The sequence below is a fragment of the Leucoraja erinacea genome, chromosome 16, assembly GCF_028641065.1.
Source record: "Leucoraja erinacea ecotype New England chromosome 16, Leri_hhj_1, whole genome shotgun sequence".
NCBI classification, from domain to species: domain Eukaryota; kingdom Metazoa; phylum Chordata; class Chondrichthyes; order Rajiformes; family Rajidae; genus Leucoraja; species Leucoraja erinaceus.
In genome coordinates, this window is record NC_073392.1 from 25,994,557 (window position 1) to 26,020,430 (window position 25,874).

A 25,874-nucleotide genomic window follows, 5' to 3' on the forward strand; every position below is an offset into this window, starting at 1 on the left:
TAAGAGTCCCCGGATGTTCTGTGATTGTTTCACGCTGAGTTACGGTTATGTGGCAGAAAGCTTTTGATTCTAACTCCAATCCCCTTGTGGGGTGTGGGTAGGGCACATGCACCGACGATGTGTGCCTACAACGGTGGGTAGAACTCCATGGACGGAGATGGCAGGAGAGTTCTTTGTCCTTTCTAACTCAGGGCAATAAAAAGCTCTCCAACTCAATAGTTACCCTCCCCCCCCCTACTCCCCCCATCCCAGCCCCTGCCTTGATCCCTCTCCCTGGCCTTTAATGATATGGGCAGCAGCTGGTGTTGTAAGAGTTCCAATGTAAACCGTGTGAGCCCCCATGGTTTAATTTACAAGAATTTCCCGCACTTTGTCAACCAGGATGGGACGTATCTATTCTGTAGATACTGGGAACCCATCACCACTCCCAGGTGAGTTTTGCTGTGGAGTTAAATTGAACAATGTTCAGTTGAGGGGAAATCAAGGTGGAGATGTTGAATTATTAAGATTTAGGCTTCATAAGTTTATGTCATAGTTGGTTAGTAAGGGTGTTAGGAGTTATGGGGAGAAGGCAGGAGAATGGGGTTGAGAGGGTAAGATAGATCAGCCATGATTGAAGGGCGGAGTAGACTGATCGCTAAAAGCCTAATTCTGCTCCTATAACGTATGAACTTAGAAGCAGAATGAGGCTATTTGGCCCCATCGAGTCTACTCCACCATTCAATCTTGGCTGATCTACCTTTTCTTCTCAACCCAATTCTCCTGCCTTCTCCCTGTAACTTTTGACATCCTTACTATTCAAGAACCTGTCAATCTCTGTTTTAAAAGCACCCAACCACTTGGCCTCCACAGCTGTCTGTGGCAATGAATTCCACAGATTCGCCACCATAGATTCAATATTTTGGACCATTGGAAATACAAGGAACAGCAGATGCTGGTTTATAAAAAACCCCACAAAGTGCTGGAGTAACTCAGCAGGTCAGGCTCCATCTCTGGAGAACATGGATAGGTGATGTTTTGAGTCTGAAGAAAGGTCTTGACCTGAAACCACACCTATCAATGTTTTTCAGAGATGCTGCCTGGCCCACGGAGTCTGTGATCCTGTGTGGAGTTTTGTGCAGATGTGATCAACGTCAGTTTCAACCAAAGAAAGACACAAAGTGCTGGAGTAACTCAGCAGGTCAGGCAGCATCACTGGAGAACATGGATAGGTGTCATTTCAGGTGAGACCTCTCTTAAGACCTGATCTGAAACATCACATGGAACATAGACCAGTATAGCACAAAAACAGGCCCTTCAGACCACAAAGTCTGCCGGACGAAATGCCAAGACCATCATTCGTCAGTGCACCTTATCAACTATCCATGTTCTCCAGAGATGTTGCCTGACCCACTGAATTACTCTCGCACTTTGTGTCTTTTTTTTAGTAACCGAGCACCTGCACATCCTTGCATCTTCAATTTCAACCACATTTGGAAGGAATTGATGATATACGTTATACGACTAACATTGGTTTGAGGAGAGAGCAGTTTCCTTAGGTATCAGGTGATATTTATAACAGGAACACAAATGAAACTGCAAATGCTGGTATCTGGAGCAAAAAGAAACAAAGTGCTGGAGTAACTCAGCGCCCGTAACAGGCTGTGAGGCATCAACTCTACCAGCTGCGCAACTGTGCCACCCTCTTGTGGATTTGGATTGGTTGAGTTTAGATAGGTCACATGAACAACAGCAGATGGTGAGAGGTTCAAGTGGCTACAGAGGAGAGGTGAAACTGTACCCTAGCATAGAAGGTCCGGTGGGCGGCGCGACTCTCGTCAGCAGCGGCCTCTGCAGTCTGTCCGCGTTTTATTATTTTTTGTCTATGTTTTTTTATGTAGTTTTTGTTATTTTTTGTTGGGGGGTGTGGGGGGGGGGGGGGGGGGGTGGGGTGGAAGGGAGCGGGTAACTTTCAAATCTCTCCCTGCACGGGAGACCCGACCTTTTCTCGTCGGGTTTCTGTTATCGTTGGGGCTGCAACGAGGAGCGGCCTCCAACAGGAAGAGACCGGGGACTCTGGTGCCGACGACTCACGGGGGGCTCGCCGCCGCGGGGCTGGCCGAGTCCGGAGCGGGTGGAGCGGTGGAGGAGCGCTGCTGCTGCTGCTGCTGCGGCCCGACCGGAGAGTCGGAGGCTTCAACGGCAGGTCTGTGGACGGCGGCACCGGGAGCCCGCGGGTCCCTGGAGGGAGACCGCTTTACAGGGCTCTCGCAACGGCGACTTCCCCTGCCCGAGTTGCGGGGTTGAAGAGCTCCTGGAGCGGGGCCTACATCACTGCCCCGCGCGGCTTGGAATGGCCGCGGGACTCTGCGAGCGCACGCCGGGGGCTCTAACAGCAAGACCCGGTGTGCGACCTCGCACCACCCGGCGTGGCTTTAATGGCCGCGGGACAATCGCCATCGCCAGCCGGGGGCTTTGACTTTGACTCTGACATCGGGGGGGGGGGAGAGTGCAGTGGAGAGATAAGTTTATTTGGCCTTCCATCACAGCAATGTGATGGATGTTTATGTTAATTATGTTGTGTCTTGGGTCTATTTGTTTGTAATGTATGGCTGCAGAAACGGCATTTCGTTTGGACCTCAAGGGGTCCAAATGACAATTAAATATATCTTGTATCTTGTAAGGACCGTTCAGAAGCTTGATAATAGAGGGGAAGAAGCTGTTCTGAGTCTGGTGATGCGCGCTTTCAAGCCTCTGTACCTTCTGCCCGAAAGGAGCAGGGAGAAGAAGGAATGACTGGGGTGGAACGTCATAGTCATACAGCATGGATACTGGCCCTTCAGCCCAACTTGCCCATGCCGACCAAGATGCCCCATCCAAGCTAGTTCTATCTGTGCATGTTTGGTCCATATCTCTCTAACCCTTTCCCATCCATTTACCTGTCGGTGTCTTTTAAATGCTGTTATAGTACATGCTTCAACTATCTCCTCAAGCAGCTCGTTCCATATACTCACCACCCTCTGAGTGAAAAAAGTTGCCCCTCGGGTTCCTCTTAAATCTTTCCCTTCACCTTAAATCTATGTCCTTTGGTTCTTTATTCCCCCACTCTGGATAAAAGACTGTGCATTCACCCTATGTATTTCCCTCATGATTTTATACACCTCTATAAGATCAACCCTCAGCCTCTGGCCTTTCAAGGAATAAAGTCCTAGCCTGCCCAACCTGCCCAATCCCTGTAGCTCAAGGCCCTTGAGTTCTGGCAACATCCTCGTAAATCTGCTCTGCATTCTTTCTAGCTTATGACATCCTTCCATTGATTATGTTGTCTGCTTTCCCGAGGCAGCGTGGTGTAGATGGAGTATTTAGACTATAGAGGTACAATGAGGAAACGGGCCATTCGGCCCACCGAGTTGATGCCCACCATACTATAACACTATCCTACACACTAGAGCCAATTCACTTTAATTTTATAGAAGCCAATTAACACTCCAAACATTCACATCTTTGGAGTGTGGGAGGAACGACCGGAGGATCTGGAGAAAACCCACGTTGTCACAGGGAGAACGTACAAACTTTGTACAGACAGTACCTGTAGTCAGGATCAAACTCGAGTGTCTGGCGCTGTGAGGCAGCAGATCTACCGCTATGCCACCGTGTCGCTCCATGAGTCACTGATGGGAGTCTGATCAGTGTGATTGAATGAGATTGAATTGGGGTTGATAACCGGTTTCCTGCTTGTCAATTCCTCTCTCATCTATCCCTCCCAGAGCGATGATGATGATATTACATGGTGGAGGGGAACACAGTGGGTGCTTCAAGAACATCACTCCAATCTTCACGAATCTGTCCATGTTTGTATTTTCACATGATTACAGTAAGTACCGTCTCCGTAGAAACAAAGTCAGATGCTGGTTTACACAAAATGTCACAAAATGATAGAGTAACTCAGCGGGTCCGGTAACATCTGTGGATAAGACACGTTTCAGGTTGGAACCCTTCTTCAGACTGATGGGTTTTTCCCTAGTTAAATCCAGCATGTAACTCCACTAGTCTTCTTCTTCTTCTTACGTATGGCGTGCACAGCCTAAAGTTGTAGGACAACTTGTTCTATTTGATCTTATTTGAATGTGCACGCCGGGTTGATTGCATTCGTCGAAACAGGGTGGACCACGTGAAGGTTGCAATCTTCCACCCCATTCCACTAGTAAGGTGTTTAAAAGCAGCAGCATCATAGAACTATACAGCACAGTTTCAAGCCCTTCGGCCCACCTTGTCCATGCCGACCAAGTTAACATTATCGGCTAGTCCCAATTACCTGCATTTGGCCCCTAGCCCTCTAAACGCTTCCTATCCACATGTCTGTCCAAATGTCTATTGAAAATCATGTTGCATCCACTTATTCAGCTACCTCTGCCCCCTTATCAGAATTTAGCCGAATTGGAATGCCGAAGCTGGGGATGATTTCTCGCATAAGCACCTTGACAACAGTAGACACTTTGTTGTCAAGTGTTGGGTAGGCCTCAATCCATTTACTGAATATGTCGACAATCACATGTACATACCTATATCCTTAGCACCTTTCCGACTCAATGTGGTCCATCTGGAGGGTCTCAAAGGGACCCATGGGTAAAGGTGTTTTCCCATTCTCGCAACTTACTCCTTTCCCAGGATTATCTTGTTGGCAAATAAGACAACAGCTACTAACTTTCTGAGCCAAAGTCTGTAATTTTGGATGCCACCAAGTAGCCAAAAGAGCATTGCCAATTGCTCTAGCACCACAGTGAGTTGCATGCATTCTGTAACCCATACTGCAAGTTTGTCCGACATACATGTCTGTCCTGCTGGAGTAACCCACAATCCTGACATACAACCAATTGTGCAACCTAAAGCTGCTTCCACAATCTTATATCTTTATCAGGAGCCTCCTCCTGTACCAAATACTTTCCTGGATGGTTGGCATTGGCTTTTGCGAGGGAGACCTGTCATCACATTTACTTTTAATCTGCCACATCATTGTAGGCACAACCACCCTGCGCTCCCGGGACATCTCTAGTCAGCACAACGATTCCCTATGTCTACCGGGGTTTGGCCCTTGGTGTGGGCACTGTACTTTATCACTGAAACTTGCTTCGTCAACATCTTAGCTTGTAGTAGATCTGACACTAATTTTTAGTGGGATATTGGTGTTCCTGTTGAAGTTAAGAATCCTCTGTGCTTCCATAATTGGCCAAAGTCATGAACTACTCCAAATGCATACCTTGAGTCGGTATATATATATTTACTTTCAAATCCTTCCCTTTTATACAAGCTCTTATCAGGGCAAACAGTTCCGCTTGCTGGGCAGAGAATGGTGTTTCGAAGGCAGCAGCTGCCTCCACGCTATTTCCAGTCTGATCTACAACGACATATCCAGAAAGCCTTTCTCCTAGGGGCCCGGTTGATGCACTCCCATGGTCCTCAGGAATGAGGCCGGATTAATAGTGGTGCAATATTTAAACTGTAGTTTAGGATTATTTAACAGGTATATTTTGTACTTGTTTTGTCGAACCATGGCCAGGTGTTGGGTCTGCAGTTGTCCTAGTCAGGCAGCAACTGAGTGAGAACTATACACTGTAATCTCTTGTTGAAAGGTCAGATTAGCAGTTGATTGTAAACTGTTGTAGATTGCAGTCAGGATCTGTGTGCAAATGGGATGCCCCTGTGCTACAGGGACAGGTTTTGAGGAGTAGTAGGCTGCATGTCGATGTTTGTCTCCATGTTTCTGGGTAAGAACTGCAATGGAGCATCCGGAGAGGATGATACAATACAACTGGAACGGTCAGTCGTAAAGTGGCCTTCCCAAGGCTGCTGCCTGCAGTAGAGCCATTTTCAAATTCTCAAAGGCTTTTAGAGCCTCTTCAGAGTTGGAATTCACCCTCCATATTAGAAACATAGAAACATAGAAAATAGGTGCTGGAGGAGGCCATTCGGCCCTTCGAGCCAGCACCGCCATTCATTGTGATCATGGCCGATCGTCCCCAATCAATAACCCGTGCCTGCCTTCTCCCCATATCCCTTGATTCCACCAGCCCCGATCAGAATGTATATGTAGCCAGCAGACTTTGACTGAGTCTGCTAACAACAGAGATCTAAGAAACAGCTGATAAACAATCACAATCTGTAGAGAGGTCTGAGCTGTTTGTTAGCTCTGGATTTGGAAATGTGATATTTGTTCAGAACCATGATCCTAAAATCTGTTCAATCATTCATATCCAATATACATAGAAACATATTGGTATATGGTGTTAACTTTTTAGCATCCAGAGCAATGTTTGGTATCTATTGTACCGGAGCACCTGGAGGAAACCCACACGGTCACAGGGAGAATGTGCAAACTCCACACACACAGTACCGGAGGTCAGGATTGAACCCGGGTCTCTGGTGCTGTGAGGCAGTGACTCTGCCATCTGTACCACCACAAGGCTCCCTTCCTCCAGCTCTTTGTGTTTTGCTCTAGATTGTAAACTCTTGTGTCTTCTCTCTTTCTTGCTCTCTCTCCCTCTCCCCCTCCCCCTCTTTTACCCCCCTCTCCCCCCCCCCCCCCCCCCCCCACCCCTCCCTCTCTCCCTCTACCTTTCTCCTCCCTATTGCCTGTTTTATTCCGTTTTTATCACGGCTCCTTTGTGCAGGGATCACACAACAGGCCGGTGAAGAAGAGGGCGCTCACCAAGTTTAGAAGTAAATCTCCTTCTATCTCTCAGACTTTGTTTCTCCCTCTTACAGTTGGCCACGGGCACAGTGAGGGGGCTCGTCTAAGCGTGCCTGATTTCAGTAATTACATCCGAGACAGCATACGGCACATCGAATTGATGAGAGAACGTTACCCTACGCTGCCTCTTTATATCTTGAGCAACTCCATGGTAAGCAGACACTGGTGGTGGATACATTAGGACCTGGGGGTCAGACCAGAGAATTGTGGACGCAGCCCAGACCATCACACAAACTAACCTCCCTTCCATTGACTCCGTTTACACTTCACGCTGCCTTGGCAAGGCCACCAGCATAATCAAGGACCAGTTTCACCCCACTCACTCCCTCTTCTCCCCTCTCCCATCAAGCAAGAGGTACAGAAGTGTGAAAACGCACAGCTCCAGATTCAGGGACAGTTTCTTCCCAGCTGTTATCAGGCAACTGAACTATCCTATCACCAATTAGGGAGCAGTCCTGACCTCCCATCGACCTCATTGGAGACTCTCAGACTATCTTTGATCAGATTTTACTGGATTTTGTCTTGCACTAAACGTTATTCATGTTATTCCCTTTATCTTGTAACTGTACACTGTGGATGGCTTGTTGTAATCATGTATTGCCTTCCACGGATTGGTTTGTATGGGGGGAAAAAGCTTTTCACTGCACCTCAGTGCATGTACAATAGACTAAACTCAGATGCCAATGTAATAAAAAGGAACTGCAGATGCTGGTTTGTATCAAAGATAGACGTAAAGTGCTGGAGTTGCTCTGTGGGTCAGGCAGCATCTCTGGAGAACATGGATGGGTGATGTTTCAGGTTGGGACCCTTCTTCAGACTGATTGTAGGGAGGGGGAACTGGATGCAATAAAATACCAGGACAAATCAGAGCTGGCAACAGATGACCTCAGGCAGGATGAGCAAAGAGTAGGAGTAAACGGGTCCTTTTCACAATGGCAGGCAGTGACTAGTGGGGTACCGCAAGGCTCGGTGCTGGGACCCCAGCTATTTACAATATATATTAATGATCTGGATGAGGGAATTGAAGGCAATATCTCCAAGTTTGCGGATGACACTAAGCTGGGGGGCAGTGTTAGGTGTGAGGAGGATGCTAGGAGACTGCAAAGTGACTTGGATAGGCTGGGTGAGTGGGCAAATGTTTGGCAGATGCAGTTTAATGTGGATAAATGTGAGGTTATCCATTTTGGTGGCAAAAACGGGAAAGCAGATTATTATCTAAACGGTGGCCGATTGGGAAAGGGGGAGATGCAGCGAGACCTGGGTGTCATGGTACACCAGTCATTGAAGGTAGGCATGCAGGTGCAGCAGGCAGTAAAGAAAGCGAATGGCATGTTGGCTTTCATAGCAAGAGGATTTGAGTATAGGAGCAGGGAGGTTCTACTGCAGTTGTATAGGGTCTTGGTGAGACCACACCTGGAGTATTGCGTGCAGTTTTGGTCTCCAAATCTGAGGAAGGACATTATTGCCATAGAGGGAGTGCAGAGAAGGTTCACCAGACTGATTCCTGGGATGTCAGGACTGTCTTATGAAGAAAGACTGGATAGACTTGGTTTATACTCTCTAGAGTTTAGGAGATTGAGAGGGGATCTTATAGAAACTTACAAAATTCTTAAGGGGTTGGACAGGCTAGATGCAGGAAGATTGTTTCCGATGTTGGGGAAGTCCAGGACAAGGGGTCACAGCTTAAGGATAAGGGGGAAATCCTTTAAAACCGAGATGAGGAGAACTTTTTTCACACAGAGAGTGGTGAATCTCTGGAACTCTCTGCCACAGAGGGTAGTTGAGGCCAGTTCATTGGCTATATTTAAGAGGGAGTTAGATGTGGCCCTTGTGGCCAAGGGGATCAGAGGGTATGGAGAAAAGGCAGGTACGGGATACTGAGTTGGATGATCAGCCATGATCATATTAAATGGCGGTGCAGGCTCGAAGGGCCGAATGGCCTACTCCTGCACCTAATTTCTATGTTTCTATGTTTCTATTCCCTGATAGGCCAATTGCTGGCTAAGGATATAGGGATTTACGGACCTAAACCTCCATATGCTCATCCAAAAGCTCATTAAATACCACAATCTTTTCTGCCTCCTACCCATGTATCTGTTCAAATGTCTTTTAAATGTTGTTATAGTACCTGCCTCAACTTGTTCCATAATTCCACCACCCTCTAAATGAAAAAGTTGCCCCTCAGGTTCTTATTAAGATTTGCTCTCTCACCTTAAAGGTATACCCTTTAGTTCTTGATTCCCCTACCATGGGAAAAATACTTAGTAAAGACTTTAAACAACTAATGGACATCTCAATAAGAAACTTGGATAACATAGAACTAGTGTGCAATGAGAAAGCGGGATAACATAGAACTCGTGTGAACCTGTGATGGTCAGTGTGGACTCGGTGGGCCGAAGGGCTTGTTTCCATGTTGTATCTGTACACTGCACTAAATAATATTACCTCTCAGCTTCCTGCACTCCGAGGAATAAAGTTCCAACCTACCCAACCTCTTCCTATAACTTAGGCTCTTGTGTCCTGGCAACATCCTTGTAAATCTTCTCTACACTCTTTCCTACAGCAGGTTGACCAAAACTGAACACAATACTCCAAGTGTCTTCTCACCAACACAGTACTAAGTCGACACTAGATTAAAGGCTGCGTTCATCTCTGGATGCTGTTGTCACTCTATCTTTTGTTGCATTTCAGGGAGCACTGATTGCAATTAATGTGTTGATCCAGAAACCTGAAAACATTGCTGGGATGATTTTTATTGCACCTCTAGTGCAAATGAATCCCGAATCAGCTACGCCATTTAAGGTTAGTATGCCACGGATGTTTCAATCTCCTTGAAGAGTTTGCTAAAATAATTCCTTCCCATCTAAAGGTTTCCTTTATAGAGCGCAATACTCCAAATGTCACCAACTACACTGTCGACACTTGATTAAAGACCACTTCCGACCCTTGTTCGTGTTGCAGCTCTATCTTGACAGTGGGCACCAATATTGGGCAGCACAGTGGTGCAACGGTAGAGTTGTTGTCTTGCATCACCAGAGACCCAGGTTCGATCCTGACTACGGATGCTGTCTGTAAGGAGTTTGTAAGTTCTCCCCGTGACCGCATGGTTTTTCCCCAGGTGCTCTGGTTTCCTCCCACACTCCAAACATGTGTGGGTTTGTAAGTTAATTGGCTTCGGTAAAAATTGTAAATTATGCAGTGTGTATTGCTGGGTGACACAGACACTGTGGGCCAAAGGACTTGTTTCTGGACTGTATCTGTATCTCTAAATTAAAGGTGTGGAGAGAATGAAGCTCTTCAGCACTCTAACCCTGTACAACTGGGCTGTTACCTAATTCCATCAAAATAAGTCAATTCAGTATTGACAAGAGGGCTGAAGGGCCTGTTTCCATACCATACAGCTCTGTGACTGTCTAACTCCCTTCTTCCAAATTCCCTTAGCAAACAAAAATCAAACAGCCTTAAAATTAAAACGAAGATTTGTCTTGCAGGATTGCTGCGTGTGGAGGAGTTTCAAATATTTAGAATATTGTGAGCAGTTTTGGGCCCCATATCTGAGGAAGGATGTCTTGGTGCTGGAGAGGGTCCAGAGGGGTTTTATGAGAATGATCCCAGGGATGATTGGGTTAACGTATGAGGAGCGTTTGACGGCTCTGGGCCCGTTACTCGCTGGAGTGTAGAAGGATGGGGGGGGGGGGGTCTCATTGAAACTTACCAAATAGTGAAAGGCCTGGATAGTATGGCTATGGAGAGGATGTTTCCACTAGTGGGACAGTCTAGGACCAGATGGCAAAGCCTCGGAATAAAAGAACAAACCTTTAGAATGAAGGTGAGGAGGAATTTCTTTCGCCATAGGGTGGTGAATCTATGGGATTCATTGCCACAGACGGTTGTGGAGGCCAGTTCCATGGGTATTTTTATAGTGGAGATAGACAGGTTCTTGATTAGTAAGGACGTAGAAAATTATGGGAAGAAGGCTGAAGAATTAGGTTGAGAGGGAAAAAATAGATCAGCTATGGTTGAATAGTGGAGCAGATTCAATGGCCTAATTCTGCTCCTATGTCTTAAGGGCCTGTCCCACGATACGAGTTCACCCAAGAGCTCTCCCGAGTTTAAAAAAATAATCAAACTCGTGGTAAGTACGCAGAATGTACGTAGCAGGTACATCGGAGCTCGTGGATGTCTCGTAGTGGCTCGTAATGCTAACGGCAGGTACTCGGGAAACGCGGAAACTCGTGACGTTTTTTCAACAGTGTGAAAAATAGTTAAATTGGGTCATTGTTACAATCTTGAAACATGAATGCCAACAACTTCAATGGTTCAATGTCATAGAGTCATTCAGTCAATTTGCCCACACCGACCACCATGTCCCTTCTACACTAGTCCTACCTGCCTGCGTTTGGCCATATCGCTCTAAACCTATCCTATCCATGTACCTGTCTAATTGTTTCTTAAACATTGCAATAGTCCCCGCTGCAACTACCTCATCTGGCAGATCATTCCATCCATCCACCACCCTTTGTGGGAAAAACTTACCCCTCACATGCCTCTCATGATTTTATACACCTCATAAAGATCACCCCTCATCCTCCTGCGCTACAAGGAATCCTAGCTTGCTCAACCTCTCCCTATAGCTCAGTCCTTTGAGTCCTGCCAACATCCTCGTAAATCTTCTCCATTCCTTTTCCAACTTGACAGCATCTTTCTATAACATGGTGCCCAGAACTCTATATGCGGCCTCACCAATGTCTTACATAATTGCAACATGATTTCCCAACTATTATACTCAGTTCTTTATTGTCTTGTATGCACAGCAGAGTGAAATTCTTTTGCACAACCATAAATGCACAGTCGCCATATTTTGGCACCGTTTACAAAGAAAAATAACAGTCCAAAGTCCGGTCCACTTTTTGGAAGTACTGGAGCACCCCTGATCCAGGTAGGCCAAGGTAAGCCCCAGGCTGCTGCAGGCTCGCAAACCGACGTCCCTTTCCTCTGGCGACTGCCTCTGTGCCCCAGGGGGCGTCTCCTGAAGCCGACCTTGAAGGCGGTGGAGGCAATACCCTGGACCCTCTCCTAACAGTCCACTCCTCGTATCCGTCGCCACCAAAGGCTCCTCGACCCTCCGGTCTTCCGGGCTTCCGAACTTCCCTCTGCAGGCAGCGGCCCACCGGGTGTGTTATACAAGAGACTGCAGATGCTGAAATCCTGAGCCAAAAGTGTTGGAGGAACTCAACAGGTCAGGCAGCATCTGTGGAGAGAAACGCACAGTCCACACTCGGTTCAGGAGCCTTCTTTAGAATCATAAACTTACCCAGATGTCCTTGCTTTCTTTGCTCCAGATGTTTTGTGCCAAAGTGATGTATCACCTGATGCCGAACTTTGTCTTAGGACATTTGGATCCCCAATGGTTGTCAAGTTCACCAGAGGAGGTAAGTTTTCTATTCACTTGTATGAAGTGGGTATTCAGTGAAGGCATGTATGAGCTGGGCACTGTCTAAAGGGTCTGTCCCACTTACGTGACTTTTTTGGCGACTGCCGTCACCCGTCATAGGTCGCCGAAAATTTTCAACATGTTGAAAATTCAGCAGCGACCAGAAAGGCGCAACGACTCTTTGGGTGACTAGGAGACTACTCACGACCATACAGGCAACACCCTGGCGACATGTCACGGGGTGAAGCCTGTATGGTCGTGAGTAGTCGCCCAAAGAGTCGCACCTTGTTTTGGTCGCCGCTGGATTTTCAACATGTTGAAAAATTTCTGCGACCTGTAATGACCTATGACGGGTGCCGAAAAAGTTGCGTAAATGGGACAGGCCCTTAACTTTGCATCTTGATCCCACACGGATGGCCAGAGACCACACAGACCATGGCTAGGGTCAAGTGTGTTTTATTGTCATATGTCTGAAAGTGGGACAATGACATTCTTACTTGCAGCAACACAACAGATATGTGAATAAAGTACTCTGCAGACATCATTATAATCAATTAAAAAAGTTCAGTATAAAAAAGCAAATAATAATAGTGCAAAGGTATAAACAATGGTCCAAAGTGGGGATGGCACAGTGGTGTTGCTGCTCACAGCGCCTGATTCCTGGGTTCGATCCTGACCACGGGTGCTGTCTGTATGGAGTTTGTTCATTGTCCCTGTGTCCGCATGGGTTTTCTCCGGGTGCTCTGGTTTCCTCCCATATTCTAAGGACGTGGGGGGTTTGTAGGTTAATTGGCTTTGGAAATTGTCCCTAGTGTGTAGGGTAAAACTGGTGAATGGGTGATCGCTGGTCGACACGGACTCAGTGGGCCGAGGGTCCTGTTCCCATGTTCTATCTCTAAACTAAACTAAAATAAGTCTATAGTTTGGAGCTTAGTTGTAGGTTATAGTGTTTAATAGCTTGATGGTTATTGGGAAGAAGCTGCTCATGAACCTGGATGTTACAGTTTTCAGGCACCTATTTTTTCAATTCAACTTTAATGTCATTGCACAAATACAAGTATGGGTACAACGAAATGCAGTTTAGCGTCAGTCCGTAGTATAGTGCAATATAGAATTAAAAATACAGAATAATCAAACAATGTGGACGGAGAGACTGGAGAAGTCTATCGGCGGGACTCAGAGTTCAGCAGTGTGATTGTATTATTGTAGAAGCTGTTCCTCATCCTACTGGTACGAGACCTGAGGCTCCTGTACCGCCTCCCTGATGGGAGGCGGGCAAACAGTCCATGGTTGGGGTGGGAGGGGTCTTTAATGATCTTCCCGGCCCGTCTCAGACACCGTTTTCGGTGGAGGGCATCCATGGCAGGGAGCGGGGCACCGATGATGTACTGCGCGGATTTCACCACCCGTTGTAGTGCCTTCCTGTCCACTACGGTGCAACTGCTGTACCATACCATGAAGCAGGTGGTCAGGATGCTTTCGATGGTACAGCGGTAAAAGTTGGTCAGGATCTGGGGGGACAGGTGAGCTTTCTTGAGCCTCCTCAGGAAGTAAAGGCGCTGCTGCCCCTTTTTGATCAGCTTAGAGGTGTTGAGGGACCAGGACAGATCCTTCGAGATGTGTACCCCGAGGAATTTGTAGTTGGAGACGCGCTCCACCTCAGTCCCGTTGATATGGATGGGGATATGTTTGCCCCCTCTGATCTTCCTGAAGTCAACAATAATTTCCTTCGTTTTCTTGGAGTTGAGGACGAGGTTATTGTTGGCACACCAGGTTGTCAGGTGCTGGACATCATCCCTGTAGGCTGATTTGTTGTTGTCGCTGATCAGTCCTACCACCGTGGTGTCGTCGGCAAACTTAATGATGGCGTTGGAGCCATTCTTAGGGATGCAGTCATGGGTGAAGAGGGAGTAGAGGAGAGGGCTGAGCACACAGCCCTGAGGCACGCCGGTGTTCTGTGTTATAGTGGAGGAGGTGAGGTTGTTGACCCTAACAGACTGCGGTCTGTTGGTGAGGAAATCCAGTGTCCAATTGCAGAGGGAGGTGGAGATGCCAAGTCCGCTGAGTTTGGTGATCAAGCTGGCGGGGATGACGGTGTTAAAGGCGGAGCTGAAATCAATGAACAGCAACCTGATGTAGGTGTTATTGCTGTCCAGGTGGGTCAGGGCAGAGTGTAGGGCCGTCGATATGGCGTCCTCTGTAGACCTGTAGTACCTTCTTCTCGATGGCAAAGCAAAATGAAAGGGAGAGTGGTTTGACTTATGGTCTGGGCAACGTCCACATCTTAATTTATTTTAGTTTAGAGATACAGTGTGGCAGCAGGCCCTTCGGCACACTGGGTCCGCTCCAACCAGTAATTCCCGTACACTAGTTCTACCCGACCCGCTGTGTACCGTTGCTCCACTATGCTGCCCTTTACAATATCTTGCGGCTTGGGTGGAGCTATAAACAGCTGAGAGAACATATGCTTTCCAGGTATTTTTGCGCATTGCAAAACTTCCAAGCACGCTGTGGATTAAGAATATTCATCAATGCCGTGCCAGGACTCTCACACACCCTTTAGTGATGTGTCTATTTCCCTGTGGGGCTGTGTATCAGGACTGTGGACAGATGTTGAGACGGAGACAACAGGAAGAAGAGATTAAAGGCCGCAGTACATGACAGACTCGGTCCCTGACAGATGTCCATCACGGTGGCACTGGTTCAAAGGCCATTGGGTGAAAGGTCATGACCGAATCTGCAGATTACAGCTGCTCGTTCCAATCAGCAAAATTATCTGCAATTTATCTGTGAACGAGAGAAGCATTCACCAAATGAGCGCAGAACAGTGGCGCAGCGGTAGCGTTGGTTGCTACCTCACAGCGCCAGAGACCCAGGTTCCATCCTGCTATCTGGGCACATAGATATGCCAAGAATGGAGGGATATGGATCATGTACAGTCAGATAAGCAGTTTAATTTGGGATTATGTTCTGTACATTGTGGAACGAGGGTCCTGTTCTTACACTGTACTGTTCTATGTTCTATGTAAACCTGAGGTGATCAGTTAGGACTAAATGCACCGTAACCCGCCACTTCAGCATGGTGGAGCAGCGGTAGAGTTGCTGCCTTACAGCACCAGAGACCCACATTTGATCCTGATTACACTTGCTGTCTGCACGGAGTTTGCAAGTACAGTATATGTGCGATTTGGGATAGACACAATGGACAATGCTCTTTGCTGTAAGACTATAAGACAAAATGAATTGTGTTTTAGTGATTTACAGGAACGGCCTGTCGGCCCCGCCTCTCTCCATGTCCCTCACATGACACGGTTATGCTTCTTCAGGTGCAGAAGATGGTGGATGATCCTCTCCACAGCCTTGGGCCTTACAGGATGCGGTTTACCGTCCAGGTGTTAGAAGCCGTGGCCAAGGTTAAAGCGTTTCTGCCATTAATCGAAATACCCTTGCTGATCGCTCACGGCGAGTTTGACAAACTCTGCGACATTAACGGCTCCATCCTCTTGTATACGTCCGTGTCAAGCAAGGACAAGACTATGAAGGTAATTGCTTCATTCCCGTGGCTTCCAGCTTAAAGTGGGACCACCCTGATTCGTTGGGTTGGCCTTTTAGTCTTCAGAGATATTGCGCAGAAATAGGCCCTTCAACCCACTGAGTCGGTGCTGGCCAGCTATCCCCCCCCCCCCCCCCCCGCACACTCACACTATCCTACACACTACGGACAATTTACAATTTTACCAAAGCCAATAACCTACAAACCTGGGAGTGTGGGAGGAAAGTCGGAACACCCAGAGGTCACAGGGGGAATGTGCTAACTCTGTACAGGCAGCACCTGTAGTCAGGATTGAACTTGGGTCTCTGGCACTGTAACTCTCCCGTGCACCACTGTGCCCCTCAAACCAGTTCCTCCAGCAGTTGGTGTTTTGCCCAATGTTCCACCATCTGCAGTCTCTTGTGTCTCGTTTGCCTTCCTCTGCCTTTCATACCACGTGGGATTGTGTCTGAGGAGAGGTGATGTGGTTGATTAGTGCACATCCCCGCTGTGCCACCGTTGATTTACTGCCCTTTCTTTTGCTAGATCTTCAAGGATGCTTTTGCCCAGCTGCACAACGAGGCACCAAGCATCACCAGAGAACTGCAGGTGCTGATCAGAAAGTGGCTCGTAGAAAGACTGCCACCGATGTTAGAATGAGTCAATATGAAACTCGTTTCAAGCCATCCTTCCAATTTGTCTTGACGTCAAATATCTTGTTGGGAGGGGGTTTGGGTGGGAGATAGGGGTGGGGTGGGATGGGACCAAGACCAATTTCTACGTGCTGAAGAAACTTTACTGAGTAAAAACGATGTCAACGTTTTCATCTGTACTATCTGCATAAATAAATAAATAAATAACTCAAACTTGTGGCACAGAGCGTATCATCACCTTTCTGCTATTGGCAGGATGGAAGAAATACTTAGCATTGACTTTTCTCACTGCAAGTGCCTTACCTTGTGTCTAAAGTTGACCCTTCTCGTCCTTGGTCCAGGAGGTGACCCTGCTGACCCAGAAAGTATCTGGACACAACCTCGATGGATGAACTTTGTGCCAAGAGGTGGTTCAGGTTCAGAGTGTATCCCATGACGAATGGCAACGTGCACCATCTAAAATGTGGAATTCCCTCACAATCCAAAATCCATGGAGAAATCTATCTCTTCCTCTTTTTTAAATTGTTTTCCTGTCTGGTGGGGAAGGAGGGGGAATAGAGGGAGAGGAGTGGGGGAGGTAGGGAGTGGGGAATAGAGGGAGAGGAGGGCAGTGGGGGAGGCGAGGAGAGATAGTGGGGGTGGATAGGGGGAGGTGAGCAGTGGGGAATAGAGGGATAGGAGGGGGGGAGGGAGGGGAGAGGAGCGATGGAGGGGGGGAGGAAGGGTAGGGGAAAGGAGAGGGATGGAGTAGTGAGGGAGGGGGAAGGGGAGGAGGAGAGGGGAAAGATCCTGGGGAGGTGAGGAGGGAGTGTGGGGGGATTGAGGAGGAGGAGGAAGGGGTAGGGAGGGAGAGGGGGGAAAGTGGGGGAGGTGAGGAGGGAGGGTGGGGGAAGGGGGAGAATAGAGGGAGATGAGGGGGGAGTGGTGGAGGTAGGGAGTGGAGAATAGAGGGAGAGGAAGGCAGTGGGGGAGGTGAGGAGTGAGGGAGGTGGGGATAGAGGGATAGGAGAGGGTTAGGAAAGGGAGAAGAGTAAAGGAGGGAGGGAGGGAGAGAGTGACTGAAGTTATGGGAAAGGAGGGAGGGTGAAGAGGAGGGGGAGAGAGTGCTGGGAGATGAGGGGAAATGAGCTGTGCCTGCGCAGTTGGGGGGGTCTGCACATTGTCTAGTACAGTGGTTCCCAACCTTTTTTTGGCCATGCCCCACCTAATCACCTCTAAAATCCTGATGCCCCCCCCAACCCCCTTGCTTTCCCTTGAGAGAAAACGGAGGAAATAGATATTATAAGGGTAACTTAGCAAAAGCTCTTTGAATCACATTTCTAAATCCAATTCAATAAATAAGGTTCTCCCATGACCTCGCGCGCTTCGTGCGACGTGCATGAAGAGCGATGGCGCGGTGATTATGTAATAACTACACAATAAAGACCTTTTTTACCCAAAAAAAATTATTTACTCAAATTAACATCTGAAACATAAACTACATATGTTTACCTGATGGAAAATCCAAAATAATAAAAATCGAAAATTTGGACCCAGACCTCCTCAGTCGCGCTCAATTGCCCCCCTTAAAAATCAAATTGCCCCCCTGTGGGGCGTACGCCCCACGTTGGGAACCACTGCTCTAGTACATAACTAAACCTAATTTTGTTATCTTCTAGTTTGCTTTTTTTCTACACATTTGCACACAAATGGTACACAATAGCACTATGATTTTTCGCCACCTTACTCGCCATTCTCCTGTGCTGCAAGTGCAACAAGTATTGTTCCAATCGATGGTATATTTTAAAAGGTATTATGGTTTAAAATTCTTAGAAACCGTGCATTGGTCACCTCTCCTGTCAGTCACCGTCGGGCCGGCGACGCCCTTTCCTGCACCATTGCTGCACTGATTGGCTGCGTCCGCTGCCAGTCAATGGCATCCCTGTGTGGGATGGATGCATTGAGGATGTGTGGATACAACAGTGAGTACAACCACACAGAATGAAAGCTGCAGATTTCAGTCCTTTCCACCGGGGCAATAACAACCACCCCCCCCTCACCTCCCTCCCCTCTCCTGCCCTCCTCTATCCTGCCCTCTGTCCCCCCCCCCCCCCCCCCCCCCCCCACTCCTCTCCCCATCTCTGCCCTCCCCTGATCCAACTCCCTGGATGTTAATGCTGTGTGTACGGGTGTTCTTGCTGTTGTTGTGCGGAACATCCTGTGGGAAACCATGTGAGTCCCCACAGCTTGATGTAAGATGACATCCCACACTTTATCCAACTGGATGGCCAGAATATATTCTGCAGGTACTGGGAACTTGCCATACCCCCAGGTGAGTCTTGCCTGAGAGCTGAGTGGACAATGTTTAGTTGAGGGGGGGAAATGAGGTGGAGGTGTTGCATTATTAAAATTTCAGGATTCAGATTTTTGGACCAGACAAGAAACAAAAGAAGACACAAAAGTTGGCCAGGCAGCATCGCATGAGAACAAAGAGCTTATCCCTGTGCTGTACTGTTCTTTAGTTTAGTTTATTGTCACGTACCGAGATACAGTGCTTGTTTGTTGTGCGGAAAGACTTGACTGATTACAATGGAGCCGACCAAGGCATACAGATACAAGGTAAAGAGAATAACGCTTAGTGCAAGATAAAGTCCAGTAAAGTCAAAATAAAGATAGTCTGAGGGTCTCTAATGAGGTAGATGGTAGCTTAGGTTGGTGATAGGGTGGTTCAGTTGCCTGATAACAGCTGGGAAGAAACTATGTTCTCTCTTGTTTGCCACCCCCTCCCTCTAATTTAAATCCTCCCAGGTAACAATAGCAAACCTCCCCGCTAGGATATTGGTCCCCCTCCAATTCAGATGCAACCCGTCCCTCTTGCACAGGTCACTCCTGCCCCAGAAGAGATCCCAATGGTCCAAAATAAAAACACACAGAGTGCTGGAGTAACTCAGCGGGTCAAGCAGCAACTCTGGAGTATGTGGATGGGTGACGTTTTGGGTCGGGACCTTTCTTCAGACTGATTGGGTTGGGGTGGTGGAGGGTGGAAGCTGGACGAGAAGAAGGGTAGGACAACGCCTGGAGAGTGATAGCTGGATTCACATGATGTCTGCTGGATCTCCCAGTTGCTAACCATTTTAATTCCCTTTCCCATTCCCACACTAACCTTTCTATCCTGGTCCTCCTCCATTGTCAGGGTGAAGCCACACACGCCTTATATTCCACTTGTGTATCTTACAACCCAACAGTATGAACATTGAATTATCCAATTTTAGGTTAACCTACAGACGTCCCCCTTATTTTAAACCCTTTTTTCCCTGTGCCCCACCTGGTTTAAAACTTGCCAGTTTCTCCCCTCTCTTCCCTCCTCTTCGCCCCCACCCACCCATATTCCTTCCTCTGGCTTCACGATTTGCACATCTTGCATCCCATCTCTCACCAACTAGAGAGTGGCCCTGACCTCCCGTCTATCACATTGGAGTACTTCAAATTAGCTTTAATTGGACTTTACTGGACTTTATCTATATTAAAAGTCTGATCTTGACCACTTCCTGTTGTTCTATATATTGATTTTAGAAAAACGCTGCCACTTACGGCTGTGATTTTTGGCCATCTTACTCAGAGTCCCCCTCCGCTGTGCAGGCAAGAGGATTTTTCCCATCGATGAAAAATAAAATAGTTATTAGTGTTTAAAAAATGTTGAGATTCTCTCTTCTGAAGACCACGCCCCTTCCGGAGGGACTATAAAACTAGGAAGTGTTGAGTGCCTCAGTCAGTCTCTGCAAGATGGGGGAGTGAGAGGGTCATGTCTCTCAGTCTGAGCTGTGAATAACACTGAACACATGTCTACTAAACTGTGCGTGGTTTTACTGACCTGTCAGTGCCCTTAATGTGGTTTGAAAATATAGTTTGGAAATGCTAAAGCTGTGTTGCCTTTGGTTTGGAAATGCTAAAGCTGTGTTGCCCTTGGTTTGGAAATGCTAAAGCTCTGTTGCCTAATTAAAGTTGCCGTGCCTAATTAAAGTTGCCTTGCCTAATTAAAGTTGCCTTGCCTAATTAAAGTTGCCTTGCCTTCTATATAATTAAAAGTCTAATCTTGACCATTTCCTGTTTGCGCTTTATATTGATTTTCGAAAAATCACTACCATGTACGGCTGTGACTTTTGGCCATCTTACTCAGATTCCCCCTCCATTCATCAGGTGCCGAGGATTTTCTTGTTGATGAAAAATAAAAGAGTTATTAATGTTTAAAAAATGTTGAGATTTTCTCTCTCCTGTCAATCACACCATGAAGGCCATGCCCCTTCTGGTGGGAGAGGGGAGGGACTATAAAACCCAGAAGTGTGGGCGCTGACTTTAGTGGCCTTGCACGCTGCTTGAAATGGTATGAAACTACACTTGAATTTGGTAGCCTTGCACCCTGCTTGATGCGGTAAGAAACTACACTTGAATTTGGTGGCCTTGCACAATGGAATTTCAAGGAATAACTGCGTCAACTGCCAGCCCACCAGCTGTGAGTGAGTGAGCTGCCAGCACAACAGGCTTGAGTGACTGAGCTGCCAGCCCAAGAATCCATTCAGCCCACAATGTCCACACCAGCCCTCTGGAAACCAGTCCCTTTAGTCCACAACATCCATACTAGTGCTCCAGAAGGTGGAATATTGGAATATTGGTGGAAGTGGAATATTGCTTTGGGGGACCAACCCTCCCCCAATGGGTCCCACTTAGTCTAGTCTAGTCTTGCACAATGCTATTCCTTTTATCCTGTATCTGTGCACTGTGAACAGCTTGATTTTAATCATGTATATTCTTTTTGCTAACTGGATAGGGCAAAACAAAAAGCTTTTCACTGTACCTCAATGCACATGACAAAGAACTGACAAAGAAGAGCTGGACTATTATTTATTCAGGAAATTCCTGGACTAACACTTTGTTTATGTGCAGTATTTACACGGATGTGGAAGGTTTATCTATCCTCTTAATCACTTGTACAAATAATCCACGACAGAGAAATCCTGTTTATCTGACTGGAATCAAACAAGCACGCATCTCGAGCAATACGCAGCTGGATCTGCATTGTGAAGTCTATGTGACTCACGTCTCACTTGTGCATTAAATGATCATGGGCATTAAAGCACTCAGTACACAAATGGGCTTCGTATAAGAAGCAGGAGTGAGACACACAGTGGTTTTAACCTCATCTGTCATGTGTGGGCATCAGGCAACTCAACCTCCCTTCCATTGACTCCGACTCGGCAAGGTTACCAGCATAATCAAGGACCTGATTCCTTGGAGTGCAGGAGGACGAGGGATGATCGTATATAGATGTATAAAACCATGAGGGGAATAGATCGGGTAAATGCACAGTCTTTTGCCCAGAGTGGGGAATCGAAAACCAGAGGACATAGGTTTAAGGTGAGAGGGGAATGATTTAATAGGAACCTGAAGGGTAACGTTTTTACTCAAAGAGTGGCAGGTATGTGGAATGAGCTGCCGGAGGAGATGGTTGAGGCAGGTACTATCATAACATTTAAGAGATGTACGGGGTGATTGCTTATCAGCATGGACTCAGTGGGCCGAAGGGCCTGTTTCCGTGCTGTATCTCTCCAGTCTGAAGTCTAAAGACATTTGGACAGGTACATGGATGGGATAGGTTTAGAGGGTTATGAGCCAAGCACGGCAGGTAGGACTAGTGTAGATGTGGCATGTTGGTCGTGTGGGCAAATTGGGCTGGCCTGACTCTATCCCTGGGTTGCACCATGCACATCGGGATTTATTTAGTTTTTTTGTATTATATTGGGGGGTTTTATTAATTGAACTATTTGGTTCAATTAATAAAACCCTTCCTTGGTGAGGGGAGAAGAAGGAATGACTGGGGTGTGAGTGGTCCTTAATTATGTTGACATATATACAGCACACACACACACACACACACACACACACACACACACACACACACACACACACACACACACACACACACACACACACACACACACACACACACACACACACACACACACACACACACACACACATACATATATAGCATTTAATCTATACTATCTATCTAATATATAGATTATACCCATTGTGTGCCATGTTCCCAAACCTGTTGTGCTACTGTAGCAAGTAAGAATTTAATTGTTTCGTTTCGGTTTCACATGACAATAAAACACTCTTGACTCAGGAATGGAAGCGTTTTGCTGCCCTTTGGTTTGTAGTGAAGGTGATGCTTGTTGTTCCACTGGCCAATTCCTCTCTCGCCTCGTATTTCAGGGCTTTGGTGATGATCATACACGGTGCAGGAGAACACAGTGACGTTTACGACAATCTTGCCACGATGCTTATGAATGAATCCTATTTTGTATTTGCTCATGATCCAGGTGAGTACCAGCTTTTACCTCTGACACAACCGACCGTCGTGGAAGGGTTTATATTGGAACACCACCGCAGATGGCGTTAGGATGGCACGGTGGCACAGCGATAGAGTTGCTGCCTTACAGGCGCCAGAGACCTGGGTTCGATCCTGACCTCGGGATTTTCTCTGCATGCTCCGGTTTTCTCCCACATCCCAAAGACGTGAAGGTTTGTAGGTTAAATGGCCTGTAAAAAAATTATAAATTGTCCCTAGTGTGTAGGGTAGTGCCAGTGCACAGGGAGGTCGCTGGTTGGCGCAGACTCGATGGGCTGAAGGGAAATATTTCAGCGTTGTTTCTCTAAAGTCTAAAAATCTAAAGTCTAAAGATTGATTGATGGTCGGCATGGACTTGCTGGACCGAAGAGCCTGTTTCCACGCTGTATCTCTAAAGCCTAACCTCATTCACTTACATATGTATTCCTTAAAGTCCATTTCACCATCACCATATCTAAACTAATTTTTGCCCAAACTGAATCATCATAAAATATTAGATGGATCACCGACGCATTTTTTGCACAGATCTGACAGACCAGAGAGCCTCTTCTCATGACACCAATTACATGTAAATCCTTCACAAAACGTTGAGTGGATTATTAACGACACTCCATCTTTAACAAGAGACATGACTCAGTGTGACATAGGGTCAAATCGAACCTGCTCCAAGCGTAGTGGTATCCATGGTAACTGACCACATCAAGTGCCTCCACCCCACTCGCATCTCAAATATTTACCTACCCACGTCAACGCCTCAATTAATTTTGCACACATTGTCTTCTCCGCCATGAGATGTGATCAATAGAGAACTGTACAGCACAGGAACAGGCCCTTTGGCTCGCAATGTGTGTGCTGACCCTGGTGCCAAGTTAAATCAATCTCATCTACCTGCACATTATCCATATCCCTTCTTCTCTTCGTGTAAATGGCTGTCTAAATGCATCTGAAACATTGCTATTCTATCTGCTTCCACCACCAGCCCTGGCAGCATGTTCCAGGCACCCACCACTGATATCAACTAACGTTAACACAAGGAACTACAGATGTTGATTTACAGAAAAAAGATACAAATTGCTGGGGTAACTCATCGGGCCAGGCGGTATCTCTGGGGAACATAGGGTATAGGTGACGTTTCAGGTCGTGACCCTTCTTCAGATGGATGTGGTGTGAAGAAGGAAGCTGAAAGAGAGGCGGAGTGGGCAAAGTCTGGCAAGTGATAGGTGGATACAGGTGAGGTGGGGTTTTTGATAGGGCAGATTGTTAGACAAGGGCTAGAAATGAAAATATCAAAAGTGTGAGATAAGAAGAGAAGATTCATATTATCTACAATCAGTCTGAAGAAGATGGCTTTGTCATCTATCCATGTTCTCCAGAGATGCTGCCTGACCTGCTGAGTTACTACAGCACTTTGTGTCTTTTAGAGGGCAGCACAGTGGGGCAGTGGTAGAGTTGCTGCCCTACAGTGCCAGAGACCCGGGTTCGATCCTCACTGCGGGTGCTGTTTGTGTGGAGTTTGTCCGTTCTCCCTGTGACCGTGTGGGTTTTCTACAGGTGCTCCAGTTATTTCCACATTTCAATGACGTGCAGGTTTGTAGGTAAATTGGTGGCTTCCGTAAAATTGTCCTAGTGTGTAGGACAGAACTAGTGAATGGGGTGATCGCTGGTTCACATTGATTCAGTGGGCTGAAGGACCTGCTTCCAAACTGTATCTCTAAACTAAAGTAGAGAAAGCATGCCTGGCTCCTCACTGCAGGCACAAGGAGAGTATGGTTCACAGCTGGCTTGTGTATTCATTCACACACTATCAGGTTACGGACAGGAAAGACGTTCCTCGCCATGCAGCCGAACAACCAAGTGATCCATCTGTATCAACAGATGATCAGTAATGTATAATGCTTTCATCAAAGGAGCTGAATATATCTCCAATCTAATCAAACAGAAAGTACATTGAAACAAAATGGTCCAATCCCTAATAGGAAAAGGCTTGACTAGACTTTCAGCCCACCAAGTCCACGCTGACCAGCAATCACCCGTACACTAGTTCTATCCCACACACCAGAGACAATTTACAGAAGCCAATTAACCCACAAATGTGCATGTCTTTGGAATGTGTATGGGGTCAACGCTGGTTCGTGAAAACATGGGGGGGCCGAAGGGCGTGTCTCCACAATATATCTGTGTTATCTATATACTTTTAAAACTTTGTGTGTGCGCGTGCGTGTGCGTGTGCGCGCGTGCGTGTGTGTGTGTGTGTGTGTGTGTGTGTGTGTGTGTGTGTGTGTGTGTGTGTGATTTTGCCTTTGAAACGTATTTCCTCAAAAACCAGACGCAAAAACGCGGAGATTTGTTAGGGATTTCAGTAGGGATTTAACTTATGATTTCGGAAATCCATTCCTGTCTAGATTTGGTCAATTATTTCCCCAGATTTTGAATAAAATTGTTCACAAAATCTGCAAAATCCTCCCCTCTCAGCTTTCCCTCAGCCCTTGGGCTCCTCCTCTTCCTTTTTCCTTTCTTCTCCCCACCCCACCCTCCATCAGTCTGAAGAAGGGTTTCGGCCCGAAAAGTTGCCTATTTCCTTCGCTCCATAGATGCTGCTGCACCCGCTGAGTTTCACCAGCATTTTTGTCTACCTTCGATTTTCCAGCATCTGCAGTTCCTTCTTAAAAACATGTCATCTATTCTTGTTCTCCAGAGATGCTGCCTGACCTGCTAAGTCAAAAGTCAAGAGTCAAGAGTGTTTTATTGTCATGTGTCCCAGATGGAGCAATGAAATCCTTACTTGCTGCAGCACAACTGAATATGTAAACATAGTACACTGTAAATAATATGATAAACGAGAGAAAAAAAGTTCAGTGTATATATGTGTATATATACCGTACACACATTCACAAGTACACACACATATACATACACACATACTTAAAAAGCAAACAATAGTAGTGTAATAATAATAATAATAATAATAATAATAGTCTATAGTAGTTCAGAGCTTATTTGAGGTTGTAGTGTTTAATAGCCTGATGGCTGTAGGGAAGATGCTGTTCCTGAACCTGGACGTTACAGTTACACCAGCACTTTGTGTCCTTTAATTTAGGTTTATTATTGTCACGTGTACCGATGTACAGTGAAAAGCT

At 46.8% G+C, this 25,874-nt stretch overlaps 1 protein-coding gene across 1 annotated transcript; it reads left to right on the forward strand.

Moving 5' to 3' along the window:
• Positions 1–102: 102 nt before the first annotated feature.
• LOC129704680 (monoglyceride lipase-like) lies at positions 103–16,408 on the forward strand. Its single transcript, XM_055647969.1, has 7 exons — positions 103–431; positions 3,747–3,853; positions 6,742–6,878; positions 9,419–9,529; positions 12,070–12,159; positions 15,488–15,703; positions 16,240–16,408. Exons 1-7 carry the CDS (start codon positions 289–291, stop codon positions 16,351–16,353), a joined length of 918 nt encoding a protein of 305 aa, XP_055503944.1. The 5' UTR covers positions 103–288; the 3' UTR covers positions 16,354–16,408.
• Positions 16,409–25,874: the final 9,466 nt, after the last annotated feature.